Source organism: Ictalurus punctatus, chromosome 6, assembly GCF_001660625.3.
Source record: "Ictalurus punctatus breed USDA103 chromosome 6, Coco_2.0, whole genome shotgun sequence".
Classification (NCBI taxonomy): Eukaryota; Metazoa; Chordata; class Actinopteri; order Siluriformes; family Ictaluridae; genus Ictalurus; species Ictalurus punctatus.
This window is the reverse complement of record NC_030421.2, coordinates 4,247,501-4,272,335: the sequence shown is the minus strand read 5'-3', so window position 1 is coordinate 4,272,335 and position 24,835 is coordinate 4,247,501. Positions and strand designations below refer to the sequence as shown.

General features: G+C 40.8%; 2 protein-coding genes across 2 annotated transcripts in view; both read left to right on the top strand.

Annotated features, from left to right (window-relative positions):
* The first annotated feature begins 331 nt into the window (after nucleotides 1–331).
* On the top strand, nucleotides 332–2,650 carry cxcr4b (chemokine (C-X-C motif), receptor 4b). Its single transcript, NM_001200323.1, is given in 2 exon segments — nucleotides 332–421; nucleotides 776–2,650. Coding segments are annotated over 2 exon segments (1,074 nt in total). The 5' UTR covers nucleotides 332–406; the 3' UTR covers nucleotides 1,835–2,650.
* Nucleotides 2,651–10,552: 7,902 nt separating this feature from the next.
* dars1 (aspartyl-tRNA synthetase 1) overlaps nucleotides 10,553–24,835 on the top strand; it is a 22,692-nt gene continuing 8,409 nt past the window's right edge. Inside the window, exons 1-9 of the mRNA XM_053680726.1 lie at nucleotides 10,553–10,712; nucleotides 12,455–12,566; nucleotides 13,085–13,114; nucleotides 13,254–13,311; nucleotides 13,604–13,696; nucleotides 15,579–15,681; nucleotides 19,451–19,553; nucleotides 21,579–21,659; nucleotides 21,848–21,907. Coding sequence (XP_053536701.1) covers nucleotides 10,690–10,712; nucleotides 12,455–12,566; nucleotides 13,085–13,114; nucleotides 13,254–13,311; nucleotides 13,604–13,696; nucleotides 15,579–15,681; nucleotides 19,451–19,553; nucleotides 21,579–21,659; nucleotides 21,848–21,907 — 663 coding nt within the window. The 5' untranslated portion in view covers nucleotides 10,553–10,689. The remainder of the gene's footprint in view (nucleotides 10,713–12,454; nucleotides 12,567–13,084; nucleotides 13,115–13,253; nucleotides 13,312–13,603; nucleotides 13,697–15,578; nucleotides 15,682–19,450; nucleotides 19,554–21,578; nucleotides 21,660–21,847; nucleotides 21,908–24,835) is intronic.

The window sequence follows — 24,835 nt, the reverse complement described above, 5'->3', positions numbered from 1 at the left end:
ACACCTTTACATGACCATATATATGATTTTTATTTATTTATATATATATTTAAAAAAAAAAAAAAAACATTAAATAACATTAAATTAGGCCATGTGTTTTTTATAGAGATAATTCTATGTAATTAGAATTATATAAACGTTTTTTTTCTTCTCACCACAATCTGTGCATCTTGTTTGCATCATTACAACATGATCCTCTCTCTCTCTCTCTCTCTCGCTCTCCTGTAGAGGTTCAGCGCTGACTCCGCCCATCATATTTAATATGCACATTATACTATGTGGGCGTGGCCTGGTGAGTGTATATAAACGTGCCGAAGACGGAGCTCCTGACAGATTAGTTTGAGGAGCTGAAAGGTGTGAGTGTATGTAAGGTTATGCACAGAGGATAGATCAGTGTGTGAACAACATGGCTTTCTACGAAGTGAGTATGAACAGTTTTTAATAGATTTATAATTTACTTATTGCTGATTTCTCACTTATTCAAATGTGTGTACCAGATTTTATTCATTATATTTGGTGTTTAAGAACTTTGTTTTTTATTTCTGTGTGTGTGTGTGTGTGTGTGTGTGTGTGTGTGTATAAGTTATAATGTCCATAAGTTCCCGCTCATTTGTGTTTAAAAAAAAAAACCCAGAAAGTTCTCTTATGCAAGACAAGACTTGTTTTTTTTTGTGAAGATGTTTTTTCATTCATTTATTCTGAACACACTCGTATTATCCTCTGCTTTCACTGACAGTAACTAACCTGTGTTTTTTTTTCTACATTATCCCCACAGATCGTGTTTGAGTACGATGGAAACAGCTCTGAAGGATCTGGGACTATGGATCCAGAAGATCTGGCGGAGGCGTGTGATCTCCGGGTCAGCCAGGACTTCCAAAAATATTTCCTCCCCGCTGTTTACTGGATCATCTTCCTTTTAGGAATAATGGGTAACGGACTGGTGGTGCTGGTGATGGGATTTCAGAAGAAGACCAAAAACATGACGGATAAATACAGGCTGCATCTTTCAGTGGCTGATCTGTTGTTCGTGCTCACGCTGCCGTTCTGGGCTGTGGACGCCATGAGCTCGTGGTACTTTGAGAAGTTTATGTGCGTCGCCGTGAACATGATCTACACCCTGAACCTGTATAGCAGCGTCCTCATCCTCGCCTTCATCAGCCTGGATCGATATCTAGCCGTAGTGCGTGCTACAAACAGCCAGGCGACGAGGAAGCTCCTGGCCGAGCGCGTGATCTACGTAGGGGTCTGGCTTCCAGCGATGCTCATGACCATCCCTGATCTGGTGTTCGCTAAAGTCCAGAGCACCGGCACTAAGAACATCTGCGATCGGATCTACCCACACGAAGGCAACATGGTGTGGAAGGCGGTGTTCCATTTCCAGCACATCCTGGTGGGGTTCGTGCTGCCCGGTTTGGTCATCCTGATCTGCTACTGCATCATCATCTCCAAGCTCTCGAAAGGCTCAAAGGGTCAGGCTCTGAAGAGGAAGGCGCTGAAGACCACCATCATCCTGGTGGTGTGCTTCTTCGTGTGCTGGCTGCCCTACTGCGCTGGCATCCTGGTGGACACGCTGGTCACGCTCAATCTGGTCTCCATCGGATGCAAACTGGAGCGGGGTTTGCAGAAGTGGATCCTCATCACCGAGGCTCTCGCCTACTTCCACTGCTGCCTCAACCCCATCCTCTACGCCTTCCTGGGGGTCCGCTTCAGCAAATCAGCACGGAGCGCCCTGAGCGTCAACAGCAGGTCCAGCCAAAAGTTCCTCACCAAGAAACGAGGACACGTGTCTTCGGTATCCACCGAGTCCGAGTCCTCGAGCGTCCTCTCCAGTTAGCACGCAGTAACTCGTGGTGGTTTTTTCCCATCAGACTGTTTGGACTGGTTTTAAAATATCTTCAAAAGTTGACACTCGCTTCCATCACCAAGGGGACTAAACATGTTTTTTCTCTTTTTTTCTAAAGGCGTATAAAAAATAATAACTGCACAAATTACCTAAATGTACACAATTTTCAAAAGCTGTTTTATTTGTTATATTTATCTGCCAAAATAAGAATTGTTAGCGAGCGAAAACGTATGTCAGTGAGTGCATTTGATATTCGATAATATCGCGATAAAATCATGCGTATCAGAATGTCATGCAAATTTGTGGAAACATACGTTTTCTCTGTAAGAACGAGGCACTGTGAATTCATTTATCTTGATAAGACCGTTCAGCATAAATGTTTCTCATTAAGAGTAATGTGTTTATAATTGTGTTTTAACCATTTCATATTAGCAAATATTAGCTGTAAGATACATTCAAGATGCTAATAATTTCGTGCTAATATCATTTTCTTGCAGGGAAATCTTCTAAATAATTGTTTTTTTTTTTATTTAGATTCCAAGCGCCTCATGTTTCGTCACTTAAAACACAAACCTGTGGTATTTTTTTTCTCTTTTCATTTCTATGACGACAGGATGAAGGTTTTCTCTTAACGTTATTGTGTAAATATGTTGTACATAGTTAAATTTTGTGTGTGCACTTCTCTTTTTTTTTTTTGCTTTTGATCTATTTATTGAAAGAAAACAAACCAGTAGCTCACACTGGAACTTTTAGCTTTGTGGTGTTTTTTAAGTGGCATGTTGTTCAGAATAAAAGGCTTGATGTGGACGTGATGGTTTTTGAATGGCTGTCATTTTGCAACTCAAAGACATGACCCTTCCCCCTTTCTCTCTCTCTCTCATTCTCTCTCTCTCTCTCTCTCTCTCTCTCTCGCTCTCTCTCTCTCTCACACATCCACACCCTAACTGCTGGTGTGGCTGGGGCGGGGGAAGGGCGGGGGAGGAGGAGAAGGGGGGGCCAGGAGGCTGAAGTAAAGGTCTGTCAAGTTAGCAACACAAAAAACACAAAAGCTCCACCTGATCTGAGGAACATATGTCCCACTTAACATCTTTAAAGCACCTAGTGACACCAGACACCCTAAACTTACTGACAGAAGGAGAAGTCCAGCGTCTCGAGGGGCTGTGTTGGATTACACACACACACACACACACACACACACACACACACACACATATATATATATATATATTTATATGAGGTAAAATCTATGGTGAAGTGAAGCGTGATTAGCATAAACACCCATAATGGGCTGTCATGAAGGATTTCAACCATCTAAATGTTTAAAATTATACTTCATTTTCATTCAAACAGCAATTTTATGATTTTAAATGATCTTGAATGATCTAAATCACACAATGAGCCTTAAATCTGTTATAGTTTGCTTTCCCAGACACACTAACACTGTGTATACCATCATAATGATCCATTTTAAAGTCATATCGTTCAGTGTATGAGTGTGTGTGTGTGTGTGTGTGTGTGTGTGTGTGTGTGTGTGTGTGTGTGGTATATATTTTATCCAGATCCTTGATTCAAGATAGAGTGTGTGAAAACATCACATCCAATCTGGCAACCCACACCTTAGCAGGAACACCTCAATGTCAGGTATTCCGTCTCTTCGATTTAAATTTTCAGATTTAGAGCGCGTCTCTGTGGTGAAGTGATCGAGGAGTTCAGTCGTCTAAGTGTTTAGAAAGCTTTTAAAATCGCGCTTTTCTTTTTCATTTCCATTCGATTTTATGATTTAGATCATCCAAAACAAACACACCGAGGCTTCAGATCGCTGTAGAGTTTTAGTTTATTGCTTCATTTTCATTAAAAAAAAAGGAGAGCTTTTATGATTGAAATAATCTAATACATCTAGAGTTTTGTTGTGAAGATTTTTAAAGATGTTTTATTCTTCATAATAACATGATTATAATAATTTCTGGACATTTTTATTCTTTTGTTTTTTAGTTTTTCACATTTCGAATCACTCACATGATTATATACTTTCACGCACATTTGTGTAAGCGATTTCTGAAAAACGGATAAAAGATGTAAAAATGAGGCACAGTGAAATAATTTCACTCGATAGGATTATTTCAAAGTAATACTAATAAATAGAAAAGTCACAAATTAGGTTTAATAAACGTATAATTACTGTATAAACAAAAAATATATATTTATAGTACTTTGAAAATTAAGCTGTCACATGATATGACGTTTGTGTGCGGATTTTAAAGTTGATAATTATAATCAACGTCTTATTTCAACAATTCGACAGACAGAGTGGGAAATGATCCCATCTGGCATCCCTGTCTGCAGCCACACCTCAATCTGAGCACCTCAGTGCACGCAAGCTTTCATTGTCTGATTATTTTCACTCACATTCTCTGTTCCACGCTCTTCTGTACTTCATCCTTCATCTCTCTACTCCATCTTTCTGCGTCTTTACTTACTTTTATGTGGATGAAATAGAAATACCACAAAATGAGATGAAATGTAAGATAATTCTCTTTCAGAGTGAGTTGCTCTGATTTTCTTCAGTAAAAAAAAGGATAATATAAACATGATCAGATCTTCTCACTTCTCCTAACACTAATCTGACATTACACTCTTACAGTAAGAGTTCTCTTAAAGGTTCTCTGTAGAACCGTACCACAGTGTCTCCCAATCAGACAGACTTCCAAAAACAACCTTTTTTTTCTGTCACTAAAACCTATTTTTTCTAAATGTGTACAATTACAAACACCACTTACAGCACACTCACTATCCCTACACACTCTAGGGACACTGCAGTGTAGTGAACACTACTTAGGGGTCCAGGTGTCCAGACTGGGATTTATCTCCTGTCCTCTGGCTCCTGCTCTGGGTTTTCACTTGCTAATGTGGAGGAACAACCCTGCTATCACCATGAACGTGTGTGTGTGTGTGTGTGCGCGATGAGCTGTGTCTGTCTCTGCTGCTGTCTATAACAGTATGTGCGTAAAGAACAACAAACAAAAACACACCACATTTCACATTTTTCGAAAAATATCTTTTTTAACCTGATTAAAATGCAATAGAGTCTTTAACCCACAGTCTAATGTTTTCATACATACCCAGCGCACCATAATAATAATAGCAATAATAAGAAGAAGAAGAAGGAGAAGAAGAAGAAGAATATAATATAATATAAAGAAGATGTGAAATAAGAAAGAATTTCTACACAACAATACTCTATTAAAGTAAAACAAAAATATAATATAAGAAATAAACAAATCTAATATAACTATTTTATATTAGATAATACAACTGTAATAAACAACAATAATATACAGTATGCTGTGTATATATATATATATATAGTTACATATTTATCACAGATTATTTTAGAAATAAAATAAATACACACATATATTATCTATATGTTGAGTTTTGAGTGTTTTCCGAATTATTGAGAGTCGAATACCAAATTTCTAAATTTCACAGTACTTGTGTGATGATAATAACCCTAAACCCCACCCCCAACCTTAATACTAACCCCACCCCAACCCTAATACTAACCCAAACCCTAAACCCCACCCCCAACCCTAATACTAACCCCACCCCAACCCTAATACTAACCCAAACCCTAAACCCCACCCCCAACCCTAATACTACCCCCCCCAACCCTAATACTAACCCAAACCCTAAACCCCACCCCCAACCCTAATACTAACCCCACCCCAACCCTAATACTAACCCAAACCCTAAACCCCACCCCCAACCCTAATACTAACCCCACCCCAACCCTAATACTAACCCAAACCTTAAACCCCACCCCCAACCCTAATACTAACCCCACCCCAACCCTAATACTAACCCAAACCTTAAACCCCACCTCCAACCCTAATACTAACCCCACCCCCAACCCTAATATTAACCCCAATACACAAAAAAGAGACTCAATAAATGTCCTCATTTTTTAGGATGTAAAATGAAACAATAATATATCTTATATATACCATTTTAAAATAAATAAACAAACACACACACACACACACACACATATATATATATATATATATATATATATATATATATATATATATATATATATGTATATATATACATATACATATACATATATATATATAAAATAAGAAGAGAAAGAATTACACACTGTTCCTGATCAAACGATAAGTGTATAATATAAACACAGTATTATGATGGACATGACATGACGATGGAGTAAAAGCTCTGTAGTCTACAGTATCTTCTCCCTGTCTTTCCTCTCGTCTCTGAAGTGTACGGAGCGTTAGAAGAGGTTAAATGAGGTTTTATTGTTAAACACTGTGTTAGTGTGTTTGACAGTCAACACCACGTGTTCATTTAATCAGATGTGTTATGGGGTTTCCTGACACCGAATCCTGATCACATGATCAGCGTTTACAATCTGTGTACTCACTCTGAACTGAGTAACGGGGATGGGTCGGGTTCAGTTTTAAATAAATAAATAAATAAATACTTATAAGTATAAAAACCTGTCGTGACCCTGCTGAAAAAAAAAAAAACCCAGTAGAAAATTTTTAATGGTTCTAATGGGAATTGTATTGGTTTTAATGGAAACTGCAATCATCCCAGTGGGTTTTGACTGGTAATTTGTTGCCTTCTTTTAGTGGCGTGCTATGTCTAGTGGATACCATTAAGAACCAACAGAACACCCTTGACATTTGGTAATGGTTTTAATGGTTTGTAAGGGTATTTGTATTGGAAACCATTAGAATTTCCATAATGGGTTCTATGGTTTTGCAGGTTTTTTCAGCAGGGTGGAACAGTGTAGTAATATCCATGATATTTCCTGTGATATAATGTTATTTCCCAGTGTGTTTCATTCCTCTTATACCACCTCAACTATTACAATTTTCCATTTATTAAAGAAGAACAACATTATATCCATTTATAGTCATGTCCAACACTGAACATAATGACTTCTATACTCTAGGGAGTCATTTAGGGATTAGTATCCATACTACTTTTTAAGTAGTGTGTTAAATATCCTACAGTCTGTAGTGCACTCTGTATCCATTTAGTAGTATTAAGAAGTGATTTATCTTCCCAGCACTGGATCCAATATGGCCGACCCCAGCACAGGCTGTTTACCCCATCGAGGTTGGGTTAGTTGGGGGATTTTTCAAACATGTGTTGTGGGTAAAAGTGTCTACACTGCTTCTCCGTAAACACCCGAGCTGTTTAAGCTCCAGTGTGCTCATCATGTGAGAAACTTTTTTTCATATCAGCACAAAATAATCTTTGGGCAGCACATTTCTTCTACAAAACAAAAGAAGTTTGAAAGCAGCATCACTGGATTAAAACGTGATAACTCAATAACTCTGTCATATCCGTGTACGAATATCAAACCCAGGATTAGCGTTAATTCTACTGTTACGGTAGAATTAAGTGAGAATTTTTAACTAGCGGAGACTTAATGTTAATAGCTAGGTACAGTGTTGGGTGTAGTAGTAAGTAATAAGTAATAAGAAGTGATTTATCTTCCCAACACTGGATCCAATATGGCCAAGCCCAGCACAGGCTGTTTACCCAATCGAGGCTGGGTTAGTTGGGGGATTTTACTGTAATAGGGGATTTTATTGTACTGTGTTACTGTAATCAAACTACTATTCCACTGAAAAAAATTAAAGTATGTAAAAGTAACGAAACGTGCCACTCGAATGTGTTTTTGTTTTGTTTTGTTTAAGATGGTGGTCACCAACCCTGTTCCTGGACATCTACCTTCATGAAGACTTTAGCTCCAACCCGTCTGACCATCTAATCACTGCCTTAAGAAGTTCTTGATCATCTAAACCAGGTGTGTTAGATTTTGGTGAAGATGAAACCTGCAGGAAGGAACATCTCCAGGAACAGCGTTGGTGAGCACTGCTTTAAGATATAGACACTAGAAATGTTTACACACACTTTCGTATTAAATGCTGTGTATATCTTTTTCCAAGAATAAACTGTCAGTATTTTATAACTTTACTCAACAGAAACACTAGAAAAAAAAGTAAATCAGCTATAATATACAGAATAATAGACTGTTCTGGAATTCAGCGTAAGTAGGCACAGTAGAGGGTTTATTAAACGGTCAGATGTGTACGACGCGTACTCTGTGACCTAGCCGAGATAAGAAGCACCATGTTCTGCTCCTGGAGAACCTTGAGACACATCCCACTGAGAAACACACCAGAACATAAACATCTGGAGGAAGCTGCGATAAGTTTTAATAAGTAGATCAAATACTGCAAACGGTGTTTTGTTGTAAAGGACATCTGCTGGTTTAACACCAGGTCAGATCACCGTCATGAAGAAATACGGCAGAAAACATCCTAAAAGGAGCGGCGATGTTGTGGAATGTTGTGTTTTTTAATAACACAAATATCGAACTCAGTAAAGTTAATGGACTGAATGAAAAGTCTCAGATGTGTGCACTACACACAGGGAATAACATAACAGTTTTAAAGTACGCCCTGCGGAACCCCCCCGCCCAAAAAAAAAAACAAAAAAAAACAAACCCTCATAGAATGTGTAATGGTTTTAATGGTTATAATAAGAATTGTATTGGTTTTAATGGAAACGCTAATGGTCCCTGTCGGTCTGTACTGGTAATTTGTTGCCTTCTATTGGTGGCATGTTATGTCTAGTGGATACCATTAAGGACCAATAATAGTAATGGTTTTAATGGTTAGCTGATGGGTTGTAATGGTATTTTGTAGTAGAAACCATTAGAATTTCTGTGATGGTTTCTATTGTTTTGGGGGTTGTTTTCAGCAGGTGAACAACACTAAACCCTTCCTCACCTCTACACTTCCACTCGGTGAAACAAGAGACACTTCCTGTGATCACTGATGTCAGTGAGGCTGGGACGCTCCAACACACGCACACACACGCACACACACACACACACACACACACACAATGAGCACTTATTACTTATGAGCACTACATTATTTATTAATCAGCCAGTAAATAACTCTAAGAAAATGACGAGATAAGCATTACAATGGAAACAGCAGCTACAGTTGGTTTAGAGAGTAAAACAGACATCCAGTGGTGATGATGATGATGATTATGATGATGATGAAGATGAAGATGAAGCTCAGAGCTGATGCAGTAGAAGTTGTGTGTTGTTTCCCTCGGGACGTGTCTCTAACCCCGACACAGAGCTGAGATAAGAACCTCCTCCAGGCCACAACAAACCTCCCTACACTGTGGGAATGTAACAGACAACTTTCCACCATCCATTACACTGCTCTGACACACACACACACACACACACACACACACACACACACACACACACACTGCTGCATCAGATATATACACAGTATGATGTATATACAACACACTCTGAGAGAAAGACACTCAAATAAAATGCAGTCAGGAATAAAAGAGTAAAATAGGCAATAATATAATAGACATAAAGTAATACAGTAGAATAATGACTTACAGATAGAATACAATAACACTTCACTCACTGTCCACTTTAATAGGAACACCTGTACACCTGCTCATTTATGCAGTTATTCAATCAACTAGTCGTGTAGCAGCAGCAGCACAATACATAAACCCATGCAGATACAGGTCCGGAGCTTCAGCTAATGTTCACATCAAACATCAGAATCAAGAAAAAGTCTGATCTGTAAAGTGTGACTTTAACTGTGACATGGATGATGGTGCCAGATGTGCTGGTGTGAGTTTTTCAGAAACTGAAACTGATCTCTTGGGATTTTCACACACAGCAGTCTCTAGAGTTTATACAGAATGGTGCAAAAACAACAACAACAAAAAAAAAAAAAAAACCCATCCTGTGAGCGGGGGATATGCAGGCTGAAACAACTTGTTGATGAGAGAGATTAGGGGAGAATGAGAAGACTGGTCTGAGCTGACAGGAAGGATATAATAACTCATATAATCACTCTGTACAACCGTGGTGGGCAGAAAAGCATCTCAGAACGCACAACACAACAAACGTTGAAGTGGATGGGTTACAGCAGTAGAAGACCACATCAAGTTCCTCTCCTGTCAGCCAAGAACAGTAATAAGAACAAGAACAGGAGGCTGTCATGGACACATAGTCACCCACATTGGACCGATGAAGATTAACTATAATAGTGATAGAGAACACCACCCCTGTAACATCATAAACGAACAAAACAAATACAGAACGAAAGAAAGTTTGATTGAAAACAATTGACACCGCTGTAACATAAACAAACCAATAAATAAACGAACTAATCAACTAACGTTAATACTGGTTTATAGAGATCATGATCTTCGTAACGTTATAAACAAACAAAATAACAAGAACACGTCAAGGTTGATAGAAATAGAGACCACTGTCATTTTATACAAACAAACAAACAGATAAACAATTAACCAAATGATCAAATATGTGGGCCCTCAATTGTGGGGAAACCTTCTATTTATGAGTCATGAAAATTAAATGTTAATTTTAAACAATAAATCAGACTGATGAGTTATATAATATACGATATTAAAGCGATTATGAATGATAACTATTAAATTAAATAGAACAGTATACACTTTACACTGATGTTTAATGTGTTGTTTACTACAGCAGTGCTTTATTCAGGACATTAACCATGAATTTGACGTTCGGGCGGAACCTTTATCTCCGCCTGTGTTTCCACACGGATCGGTATTAGACCCGTGTTCTGGTGCGCAGGTTAAAGCACTCCTTCCTTTTCCGCACGTTTTCCTGCGGCCCAGCTGTGTGTCTGCACAATATCACTGACCTGAACCGTTTCTGCACTTACAGCACTGAATAAGCGCCGTGTGTTTACACCATGACGAAGGAACAGGTTAAAGGGTGAGTGATTCACTTCACAGATTTTCCACTGACATGTCCTTGTCGTTAAAAGCCTCGCTAGTTCGGTGTAAACTCGTTTCCGCCATTTTCCCACCTGCATTCCGGCATTTTCTTCCGGGATTTGTTCAGAGACGCGTTCTGATTGGACTGCTCTGAAGTTACAGCCGTACTGACCAACCGTAGCGTAGAAGGCGTGATACTGTGAACCAATCAGAGAGAGAGGGGGAGGGGCGTCTCGGAATGGGATTGGGAAAAGAAAAAAACAGTTGCAGTTGATTGCATCAGCGTTTATAATAACTGCACTGTTTATTATTGCGACGTTAACATTTTAAATTGAGTTTTGAATTTTAGTTTTGAAGCATTTTGCCTAGTAATTTGCTATTGTGTAAGCAACTTTAGCGTCATTTTAGCACTACAATTAAAGTTTGTAGCCAACACAGCACTAAACTACAAACTGATCAATGGTTTAAATACCTATATATTATTGTTAATAATAATAATAATAATAATAAAGTTTAAACACCATCTTTTACACCCTATTTAGTGCCCCATAAAGAGGACCACTATATCATTTACTCTTATTCCTCCTCTTATTAGGGTCTGTTATTAATCCAGTCCTCCTGTATTTATTGTAATGTTAATCAAATTTCTGTTTACTATAAATACAGAGCTATGAGTTTTAACGGCTCGGGTTTCTGCAGCTGTTGTGAGGGAGGTGTCTTAACTTTCAGTACTTTCTGTTACAGCACGACGCCGAGTGTTTTATTCCTGATGTAATGGACCGAATAAAACCAGGAAGTGTCTTTAGTAATGAATGTTTATAGAAATACCTCAGAGCTCAGTGACCGCACTTGGATTAAGAGGAATATCGTTTACGTTTCTCTATTAAATCATGATCGAGGCTCTTGGGTTGACCTTTGACCCGCGTTCACAGCCGGAAGACTTTCTCAATGACGCACGTTTCAACTATGATGCACTTTGATCTCATGCTGTAATAGAATTTTATCAGGTGTAAGATCATTACGTGTAAAAATCACTCGACAAGAAATGATGGCTGACTGCACGAACCTCCGTCAGGAGTTTCCTATAGCTGCTGATCAGACTTTGTACGACGGAGAGGAGGACGTTTCGAGCTTTTCCGGCCATAATGCTACCACCACCATGCTTCACAGCTTTATTAACTTTACTGATATTGTCCTCTCTGTAAAGCGGTCCAGCCTTATAGTCATGTAATACGATGTCTACACGAACTGTTCATGATCACCTGACACATGATGGGATTTATTGCGGTAAAACCTTTTGTGCTGAAATTTCGTTATAAAGATCGAAGATGCCACATCAAAGAAAATCTCCAATGAAATCAGTGACTCATCAGTTGCTCCGAAGACGTTCTAGTGCTTTGACTCGGCTCTTCCAAAACCTTCCAGCTGTAGTTATTTCCTATGATGTTTGTCTTGGCGTGTGTATTACCCATAATGCACTGGAAGTATGCGGTCGAGTAGAAAGTGGTGATTTTTGAGTTTATTCGCCCGGCTGTACGTGACTGAGCTGAGGTGTGAGCTTAAATACCTAAAGAGAGGAAGTCCTCTCGCTGCTTGCTCCTTCCTCAGGTTTTTGTGTGAACAATGTAGAAAGGTTTCAGGCTTATCTTGCAGCCTCCCAACATTCCACACATTCCCATGATGCTATGCGTGGAAACAATCAGGCTGAAACTGTGCCTCTGTGCCCTTTTCCTGTCTCAGGAGCTCAGCCGAGGAGGAGGAGCAGCAGGCGGCCCAGTCCAAGAAAGCGCTGAAGAAACAGCAGAAGGAAGCGGAGAAAGCAGCCAAGAAGGCTGAGAAACAGGCCAAGCTGGTGTGTGTGTGTGTGTGTGTGTGTGTGTGTGTGTGATACCTGTTTATGTACAAATAAAAAACCAAGCTGAAGCTCACTGACGGCACGGCCACTTCCTAAGCACTAGTGTGTAAAAGTACTGACTTTGTTAGGGTTCATACTCACAGGTCAGACAAGTGGATGAAAGTACGGCCAGACAGACAGACAGACAGACAGACAGAAGGAAAGATGTCTAGAGTGACAGATCGATGAATGTACCGACTAAATGACATCAGCCGGACAGATGGATGAAGAGAGAAAGGGATGGCTGAAAGGACAGACTGAAGAGAAGAGAGACAGACAGACAGACAGACTGATATATGGATGGAAAGCAGATGTAGACACGGCACATAGACACAGTAGTGTAACACACACACGACTGGAAAACTAATCCCTGTCCTACCAGGCCTAAAGTCAATGATCTTAAAACAATATCTCATATATTTCACTCACTGTGTGTGTGTGTGTGTGTGTGTGTGTGTGTGTGTGTGCGCTTACAGACAGCTGATCAGCAGACTACTGAGGAAGATGTGAGTACATTCACTTTATTACAAAAATCTCACACACAGATTTACTGAGATTACATTGTCCTTATGTATATGCATCTGAACTATGAAGTGTATAACGTGTGTGTGTGTGTGTGTGTGTGTGTGTGTGTGTGTGTGTCAGGACTTTGCACAGGATCGTTACGGTGTGTGTGTGATGCTGCAATCACAGGAGAAACTGGGTGAGTGCTTCACTCTTTCACTCTCAGACCACCTACAGAGCTGCCCACACCTCGTGTGTGTGTGTGTGTGTGTGTGTGGAGGGCCACTTCACTGTAAATTGCCCCAATAAAAGGGCAATAAGAGTTAAAGACCCCCCACTCGGGTAATAACAGTGATAAAGACCCCCCACTACACCCGGTCCTGATGTAGAGTCCAGCTACTCATGCTTAAGTGAGTGACATGACTTCACTCTCTCTGTGTGTGTGTGTGTGTGTGTGTGTGTGTGTGTGTGTTTCTCTCTCTGTGAGACAGACAGGTCTCTGGTGAGAGTGTGTGAGCTGTCTCCTGATAAAGCAGGACAGACGGTGTGGGTGCGTGCCAGGATTCACACCAGCAGAGCTAAAGGTAAGTGTCTGTCCGTCTGTCTGTCTGTGTAAACTGTCTGTCTGACAGACCAAATGGTATATAGTTATAGGTATACAGATGTGCAGAGAGACAGGTGAACTGTTGTCTGTCTAGACAGAGAGAGAGAGAGAGACAGATGAACAGGTACAGAGAGACAGACGGACAGATGATATGGGTGCAGAGAGATACAGACAGAGAGACAAATAGACATGGGAAAAGGTGTAGACAGACAGACGGATGAACAGGTACAGACAGACGGATGAACAGTTAAGACAGACGGATGAACAGGTGCAGAGAGAAAAATGGAGAGAGAGAGAGAGAGAGGGAGACAGACAATACAGAGTAACGGTGTATATCTGTGTGTAAAGTAGTAAATGAGGTGGTTTATGACTCGGAACAGATCTTAAACCCGCGCTCCCCAGCTGGGAATTTAGTATCAGATCCGGTCCGTGGTTCTGTTTCCTTCCCGGGCCGCTTTCACGTCGCCACCCAGCTGACCCTGTTTCCCGTTTTCCGAGCCAAGGGATGTCCTTGATAGCAGAATAACATCCTGATTGGGTTTTTCCTCACAGCCGAGCATCAAAGAGTCCGAGCGCTCTCTGATCTCAGCTCGCTAAAAAAACATAAACACACTCCTCAGTTTACTCAGGTGTGTTATCGGCACGTTCGCGTCAAGTCCGATACGGAGCGTCCGAGTTTCCGCTGACAGCCCCAGGCAGCGGAGTGTATTAAATGTTTGTATACCAAATAAGCTGCAGCTAAACTCCCAGATCACTGTGATCTCAGAGCTGTGCTAGTGGGTGTGGCCTAATATTCTAATGAGCACACTTGATTGGCAGCTCTCTGTCTGAGACGCCACCGAGTTAGCTTTCACGCACTAGGGTTGCTTTTGTTTGCTAGTTTTTATTTTCTTGCTAGTTTAGAAAACTCATGGAGTTATGCAGAAATGAATCTTCAACAAGAACAAAGTGAGAACGTTCTCTGAGACGTAACCATAGCAACAGTCATATACAGATAATCGGTCGAGTAGAAAGTTTAGCTAAATAAATTGACTCGCTCGAGCGTTGTAGCATTTCCAGCTATTGAATAGCACTTATTCAATTTAAGCCAGTCAAAATAATAACTGTATATAAGGGAAATAAAGTGTCTCAAACACCAAAAATTCAGAAGTGTATACAATTTACAGTTATTACATTTATTTAAATGAAATCATCCAATCACAAACTTAATTATATACCATCACAACGAGTCTTTATTTAGCATAAAAAGTACCAGTTTTAGCTAGATATATTAAATATTTCAGTAAAGTTAGCTAAAATAACCAGCTATCTAAACTTTTTATTGCTTACTGGCTAGCTTAGCTAATGTTACCTGAACAGCGGTAGGTATTCGATGTTAACACCTTGCAGGTTTTAGTAAACAGCTAGCTAATGCGTTAGTGAAAACTTAGCTAAGGTTGTAAGTACCTAGCTAATTTTAGTCAAATCCTCGCTAATTTCGTAAATACCTGACCAGATTTAGCATGGAGTTAGCTAATGTTGTTTGAAGCTAATCAGTTTTACTGTAGAGTTAGATAATGTTGTGTATAGATAGCCAATTTTAGTAATAAAAATAAACTAATGGCCAATTTAATAAAAATTTAAGCTAGCTTATGTAAGAAATTAAAAAATAAATGAATAAAATTAGGCAATGTCATAAGTACCTAGACAGTTTTAGCTGAAAAAACAAAACAAAGCTAGCTAATGTTGCATGTAGTTAGCCAAATGTAGAAAAACCTTTGGCTAATTATAATACATAATTGAACTAGTCTAGCTTTTGAAGTTTGTCAGCTGATTGTGTGTGTTTGTTTGTGTGTTTGTGTGTGTGTGTGTGTGTGTCTCAGGGAAGCAGTGTTTCTTGGTCCTGCGTCAGCAGCAGTTTAATGTCCAGGCTCTGGTGGCCGTGGGAGAGCGAGCCAGCAAGCAGATGGTGAAATTCGCCGCTAAGTGAGTACAGAAAGCCACTTCCTGTCCTGTGGAACAATGGTGGGAAAAAAATAATAACGCTCTGAACTTCCATTTCTATTTTCACCGGAGTTTCTCTCTGAATCGATAAGGGGGTTCTCTCCAGGACAAAAGACTCGTATCGCTTTAACCAAAACAAACCGCTGAGCGATCGGAGGCACGGGTTTAAAAGCCTCGGTGTCATGAACACACACACACACACGCTTTACGTGTCCAATATTACCGCAGTAACGTCACAATATGAACACATTTTAACTCACCGATTTGACAAAATTGTGTTAAATATGCTGTGACTTCACACGTTTAACGTTTTCACAGGGGTGTGTAGACTTTTTCTCCACATGTTTATGCGCTCCAGTGGAAGATCAGACGTTTAGTGCCGTGTGTTTGTTCCCATACAGCGGAAGTGTGAGCGCCGCGTGATTATTCGTGTGATTTATATGTGTTCCAGTGGAATATGAGCTCAGAGCGAATGGTTTTTCCCTTTCTGTTGACTTCCATTTCGCTTTTCTACTTTAGCGTCCTCCAGTCTGACCTCTGACCTCTCTCGCTGCTTGTAAGGAGCTGTTTATTAAAGCAAACTGAAAGCAAAACTGGGTTAGTTAAGACGAAGAGAGAAACACTGAGGGGAATTTTACCTTTACATGAAACATTTACACACACGCACGGTAAATGAAACTAGATGTAATGAATAAACCGGTGTGTGTGTGTGTTGCTTTTATAGGAAACTGTGGTGACCGACTTATTGTTATGTTTCTCGTTACTTTAAGAGAACGTCACCATAGCAACGTTCACACTCGTTTTAAAATCCGTTTACATGGATCGAATTGAATCCTCGGTGTGGACGAGACGTTACTATAGAAACGAGCGCGTTAATGTAAACCTGTGATGTGCTGCTGCGCTACTGTCAGAGGATTAATCAACACTCGATGACCAATCAGAATCCAGGATTCAGGAGCGCTGTGGTGTAAAGTGTATAAATGAAATGTGTGCAGTGTGTAGTTCGGGTTGGAGCCTTGAGAGGTGTGTGTGTGTGTGTGTGTGTACGTGTTGCGCAGTGTCTCTGATTTTTAGTAAGGTTTTGTGGTTAGCGTGGCAGTTGAAGCGTATTGCACCTCTATGAAAGTGTGAAATAAGGAGTGACGCAACCAGCGACCGTCTCCACACAAACACACACACACACGCTCGACCTGGTTCTCTGAAAAACCTTTTGATGGTGTGTGTGGGATTGAAGTGCAACTCTTGTTCAAAAACAGTCAGCGTGTGTGAGAGTGTTTCAGGTTTAGAGTGGTTTTGATTAATCCAGTTTATATCTTTAGATTATTTTAGATACGTTTCGTTCCATTACGCAGCAAAGAGTTCGGAAAATGCTAATAAATGTTAATTTTGAAATTGATGCATGCAACACGTTCCAAAAAAGTTGGGACGGGCCAAGGTATTTCACCTTCTACAGTGCACAATATAATTAAAAGATTGAAGGAATCCGGTCAAATCTCTGTGTGTAAAGGGCGAGGCCGAAAACCGCTTCTGAATGCGCGTGATCTCCGATCCAGCAGACGTCACTGTCTTAAAAACCCTCATGAGTCTGTAATGGAGATCCTGACATGGGCTCGGGAATACTTTGGTAAACCGTTGTCAGTCGACACCATTCGCCGCTGCATCCACAGATGCAAGTTAAGGCTTTACTATGCAAAGCAGAAGACATACATCAACACTGTCCAGAAGCTCCGCCCACTTCTCTAGGCTCGGTCTCATCTGAGATGGACAGTAGAACAGTGGAATCGTGTTTTGTGGTCCGACGAGTCGACATTTCAAATAATTTTCGGACAAAACAGCTGTCGTGTTCTCCGGGCCAAAGAGGAAAAGGACCGTCCGAGCTGTTATCAGTGTCAGGTCCAAAAGTCAGCATCTGTCATGGCGTGGGGGCGTGTCAGTGCCCATGGCATGAGGGTGTGTCAGTGCCCATGGCATGAGGGTGTGTCAGTGCCCATGGCATGAGGGTGTGTCAGTGCCCATAGCATGGGGGTGTGTCAGTGCCCATGGTATGGGGGTGTGTCCGTGCTCATGGCATGGGTAACTTGCACATCTGTGAGGACAACATTCATGAAGATATGTACACATTTTGGATCAACATACGCTACTATCCAGAGCAGGACAACGCCACACCACATTCTGCCCAGATTACAAGTGCACGGATGTGTAAGCACAGAGTGCTGTTGCGAGCATGGCCTGCTGCAGTCCTGACCCGTCTCCGATTGAGAACGTGTGGCACGTTATGAAGTGCAAAATAAGGCAATGACGTCCTCGTACAGTTACACAGCTAAAGAAATGCATAATGGATGAACGGGGAAAATTCCGCTCGCTAAACATAACAAACTGGTGTCTTCACTCAGCATCCAAATGCTTAATAAGTGTTATTAAAAGAAAAGCTGATGTTCCACAGCGCTAAACAGCCAACTGTCCCAACTTTTTTGGAGTGTGTTGCAGTCATAAGATTTAAATGAGTGTATATTTTCAAATATAAAGGAAAACATCAAACAACATGTTAATAATGGGTTTTCAATATAGTACAGGGTGAACTGAATTTTCAAATGATTATTATTATTATTATTTATTTTTTTTGCATTTTAAATACGTCCCAATTTTTCACCCGATTCGCTCCTTTTCAAATATATGTATGTATATAATTTATTATTATTATGGTAACTAAAGCTCGTTTTCGCAACACGGTTATTCAACTAGGATTGCAGCATGTGTTTGTGTGGATATAAAGCAGAAAAACGGAAGCTCGGCTTCAACTGACCGTTTATTACTTCACATTTAAGGAGTTCAACAACACACTGGATCATACTTGTGTGTGTGTGTGTGTGTGTGTGTGTGTGTGTGTGTGTGTGTTTCTCTGTGGCGTGGTGTGTGGTGAGGAAAGCGTATCCACTGTTATTTTTGGTCAGGTGGTCTCGAGATGCGCGCAGTGTGTAGAAAGCATCTATAGTGAAAGTGTGTGTGGTTATCAATGCAAACCACTGCAGGGGATAAATACAGGAATTGCACAGTCACGTTAAAAAAAACCCCCATGTAAATAAGATGGAGAGCAGGACCAAGGTGGAGTTACACCACAGAGTGAGCTCAGGGTTTCTATCGAGTGTTTCCTCACCGTTGTGTCGCAACATACATGTCAAAATAGACCCTGACCTTTCTGAAGTGGCTGGCTGTGTTAAAAACACTCGCTAATAACGAGTACCTGCGTCTATTTCCTGTCACCTAACCGTGCCACATAGTTCTTTTAGTATGTGTGAGTCAGTGCGTGAGCGAGCGAGCGAGCGAGTGACAGAGACATTTTCCCTCAAGGCGTGAGCTTGTGATCCAAACAAAACCATGGGTGCTAAAATTTTCACACCCATTGAACATTAACTGAGTGTATGCAATTTTATCAACTGACAGTAAAAATATTAGTTGCTTGTTTTCTGTGGCTGAATTCCAAAGCTTTTCTTTTGGTATATGTAGGGCCCTGGGTAGGGGCTATGATGTGTTTATTCTGCACCCTGTGCAGTGAGCACAGTGAAGAGTTAGACATTTGGGATTCAGCCACATTTGGTGAAAGAAATGTAAAACTACTGTCAGTTTACATCTGCGCCTCTCTCTCTCTCTCTCTCTCTCTCTCGCTCTCTCTCTCTCTCTCTCTCTCTCTCTCTCTCTCTCTCTGTCTGACTCTCTCTCTCTCGCTCTCTCTCTCTCTCTCTCTCGCTCTCAGTATTACTAAGGAGAGCATAGTGGACGTGGAGGCCGTGGTGCAGAAGGTGGAGCAGAAGATTGAGAGCTGTTCTCAGCAGGATGTAGAGCTGCACATCCAGAGGGTAAAGCATACTACCGCAACTACTGATACTACCGCAACTACTGATACTACCGCCACCACTACTGATACTACCACTACTACCTCCACTACCACCACAACCACTACTGACACTACCACAACTACCGATATTACCACTACTACTACTACCACCACCACCACCACCACCACTACTGACACTACCACAACTACTGATACTACCACTACCAATACTACCACCACCACCACTACTGATACTACCACAACTTCCGATACTACCACTAATACTACCACCACCAACACTACTACCTCCACCACCACCACTACCGATACTACCACCACTACTACCTCCACCAGCACCACTATCTATACTACCAGTACTACCACCACCACCACCACCACCACTACTACTACTACTTCCACTACCACCACCACTACTACTACCACCACCACCACCACTACGACTTCCACTACCACCACCACTGCTTCCACTACCACCACCTCCACTACTACTACCTCAACCACCACCACCACTACTACTACTGCTGCTGCTGCTACTACCACCACTACCACCACCACCACCACTACTACTACTACTGCTGCTACTACTACCACCACCACTACTACTACTGCTGCTACTACTACCACCACCACTACTACTGCTACTACTACTACTTCCACCACCACCACTACTTCTATTGCTACTTCCACCACCACCATTACTACTACTTCTACCACCACTACAACTACTACCACTTCCACTACCTCCACCACCACTACTACTACCACTACCACCACCACTACTACCACTACCACCACCACCACTACTACTACTACTACTACTACTACTACTACTACCACCACCACCACTACAACTACTACTACCACCACCACTACTACTACTGATACTACTACTACTTCCTCCACCACCACCACTTCTACTACTACCACCACCACTACTTCTACTACTTCCACCACCACCACTACTTCTACTACTTCCACCACTACTACTACTACTACTACTACTACTACTACTACTTCCACCACCACCACTACTTCTACTGCTTCCACCACTACTACTACTACTACTACTACTACTTCCACCACCACTACTTCTACTACTTCCACCACTACTACTACTACTGCTGCTACTACTACTATCACCACCACTACAACTACTACTACCACCACTACCACTACCACCACCACTACTGCTACTGCTACTTCCACTACCACTACTACTACTGCTGCTGCTACTACCACCACCACCACCACCACTACTACTACCACCACTACTACTACTACTACTACTACTACTACTACTATTCCTACCACCACCACTACAACTACTACCACTTCCACTACCTCCACCACCACTACTACTACTACTGCTACTACTACCACTATCACCACCACCACTACTACTACTACTACTGCTGCTACTACTATCACCACCACTACAACTACCACCACCGCCACCACTACTACCACTACCACCACTACTACCACTTCCACCACCACTACTACTCCTACCACTACCACCACTACTACCACTACCACCACCACTACTACTACCAACACCACTATTACTCCTACCACCACCACCACCACTACTACTACTACCACTTCCACTACCACCACCACCACCACTACTACTACTACTATTCCCACCACCACTACAACTACTACCACCACCACCACCACTACTACTCCTACCACCAACACTACTACTACTACTACTACCACTTCCACTACCACCACCACTACTACTATTACCACCACCACCACTACAACTACTACTATTTCCACTACCACCACCACCACTACTACTACTGCTCCTACTACTACCACTACCACCACCACTACTACTACCAAAACTACTGATAATACCACAACTACTCATACTACCACCACCACTACTAATACAACCACTACTACCACCACAACTACTGATACTACCACTACCACCACTACACCTACTACTGAATTACTACTACTGTTAATGTTATTAGTACTACTGTCTGTCTCTGACTCTCTGTCTGTCTCGCAGCTGTTTGTGGTGAGCCAGGCTGAGCCTCGGTTGCCTCTGCAGTTGGATGATGCTGTGAGGCCTGAAGTAGAGGGTGAGGAGGTAGGAACCCTCACACACACACTCAGCTACACCTGTCTGGAATTCAGCTAAATAAATTCCACTATTTTTACCGTTATTTTATTTATGTTTATTTCAGAGCAGTAAATGGTTGATTTTTCACCTGCGTATGAACTGTAGGGCATCATGTTTACCATTTTATATTTGTGTGTGTGGTTTTTTTCATGCAGGAGGGCAGAGCCACGGTGAACCAGGACACCAGACTGGATAACCGTGTCATCGACCTGAGGGTAAGTACGGGGCTTTTTCTCCTCTTCCTCCTCCATTTTGTTTTTTTTTTTCTCTTAAGTGAACTCTAGTCATAGGCCACGTTGAGTCATACTGAAACCCACATTATGGTTGAGTTTAAACGCGTACTAACACACAATCCCATGCATGCTCTCACACACACTCACTCACTCTCACACTTATGCTGTGGCTGTGCTGCCACTTTGTTCTCTCTGGTTGGTAAACAAGAAGTAAGCTGGCTGCTATTGTACAGAACATTCAGTACTACGTCTTGGCATGCAGCTGATAAAAATTAACATGGAGGCAGAGGAGCGTAACCACGGTTACGCACTCATTCATGGTGCAGCTAGGTCAGTGTGACTGGCAGAGCATGTAAATAGGAAAATACTGCAGCATTAGCATCACAATAACATCCCTGATGACGAGAGATTACTGTCCTGGATAACTTTTATCACAACTTCACTGTCCTGGATAATTTTAATCCTGGATTATGTAACATTACTATCCTGGATAATTTTAATCCTGGATTATGTAACATTACTATCCTGGATAATTTTAATCCTGGATTATGTAACATTACTATCCTGGATAATTTTAATCCTGGATAATTTTAATCCTGGATTATGTAACATTACTATTCTGGATAATTTTAATCCTGGATTATGTAACATTACTGTCCTGGATAATTTTAATCCTGGATTATGTAACATTACTATTCTGGATAATTTTAATCCTGGATTATGTAACATTGCTATCCTGAATAATTTTAATCCTGGATTATGTAACATTACCATCCTGGATAATTTTAATCCTGGATTATGTAACATTACTATCCTGGATAATTTTAATCCTGGATTATGTAACATTACTATTCTGGATAATTTTAATCCTGGATTATGTAACATTGCTATCCTGAATAATTTTAATCCTGGATTATGTAACATTACTATCCTGGATAATTTTAATCCTGGATTATGTAACATTACTATCCTGGATCATTTTAATCCTGGATTATGTAACATTACTATCCTGGATAATTTTAATCCTGGATTATGTAACATTACTATTCTGGATCATTTTAATCCTGGATTATGTAACATTACTATCCTGGATAATTTAATCCTGGATTATGTAACATTACTATTCTGGATCATTTTAATCCTGGATTATGTAACATTACTATTCTGGATAATTTTAATCCTGGATTATGTAACATTACTATCCTGGATAATTTTAATCCTGGATTATGTAACATTACCATCCTGGATAATTTTAATCCTGGATTATGTAACATTACTGTCCTGGATAATTTTAATCCTGGATAATATTAATCCTAGATTATGTTAATCCTGGATGTTGCCACTTCACTATCCTGGAAAACATCACACTTTATTCTTCGTGAATAATTTTAAATTTTACTATCCTAGATAACTTCAGGTTAACCTTGGTTGACGTTATATTACTAACTTTGATGATATCACGTGATTATCCTGTGTGATGTCACTTTAATCCTGGATCACATCACATCATTAACCTGGATGTGGCTTTATGTTTGTAAGGTCATGCTAATTTCCTGACTAGCAGTAGTTTATATGCAGGATGGCATGATATTTATCCAGGATAACATTTGTCTTCCTGCTGCTTGGATTTATGAAGTGTGGTGTTTCAGACTTTTCTTAAACATGTGTGGAGATATTTATTTTCTTTTAGTGCTGAAGGTCTGCAGTATGTTTTAACACGCGGTATAATTAACCACAGGATGCTGAACATGGTTTGGTTTGTACTCTTCACTTTTTCCAGTGGAGGTGTGTGTGTGTGTGTGTGTGTGTGTGTGTGAGAGAGAGAGAAAGAAAGATGCCATGCGTGCGTGCCACGAGCAGAGCGTCAACTGTTGAACGGGAAGTTGAGTCTTCACTCGAGTGTGGTGTTTTTCACACTCTCTCCTGTTGTCATGGGCTGTGGGACAGGTGTGAACACAGCACCTGCGCTGCAGGTTTTTGTCTGAAACGGAATCCTTTCTCTTAATGTGTGAATAAATTCTGACAAGTAGAATAAGTGTGAAACATGTGTAACACAAACAGGAAGAACTGCACTGGCCTCCCTGCGTGCCTTTGATTTTTAGATTTGAAGTTTTTGTCTTCCTGTAGAGAACCTGTGCCCTTAACCGTGAGAGAGAACGAACGAGACGAAGAAAGAGCAATGACCGTGACAATACTTTTTAAAATTGTTTAGTGACTTAATGTCAAGACTTTGGCTGTAGCTGTTTTCTGCTCGTACTCTACACCTTTTACACACACACACACACACACACACACACACACACACACACACACACACACACACACACACCTGAGCATAGTAAGGTTTTGTTGGCATCTGTTTTCTCTTTCAACATGTTAGGTTTAAATATGAAGCCACTGTAACCAATCAGAGCAGAGTTTCTAATCCCAGTTTCCACTGCAACCAATCGGAATACAGATTCCTTCCTCAGCGTCACTGTAACCAATCAGAGCACAGTTTCTATCTCCAGTGTCACTGTAACCAATCAGAACACACACATCAAATGGGAGCAGGAAGCAGTTTGGGTGCGAATCCGATGATTATTGAGCAGATCATTATGTGCGCAGTGAGGGGAAAAAAGTATTTGATCCCCTGCTGATTTTGTACGTTTGGCCACTGACAAAGAAATGATCAGTCTATAATTTTAATGGTAGATTTATTTGAACAGTGAGAGACAGAATAGCAACAAAAAAAATCCAGAAAAACGCATGTCAAAAATGTTATAAATTAATTTGCATTTTAATGAGGGAAATAAGTATTTGACCCCTCTGCAAAATATGACTTGGTACTTGGTTTAAAAACCCTTGTTGGCAATCACAGAGGTCAGACGTTTCTTGTAGTTGGCCACCAGGTTTGCACACATCTCAGGA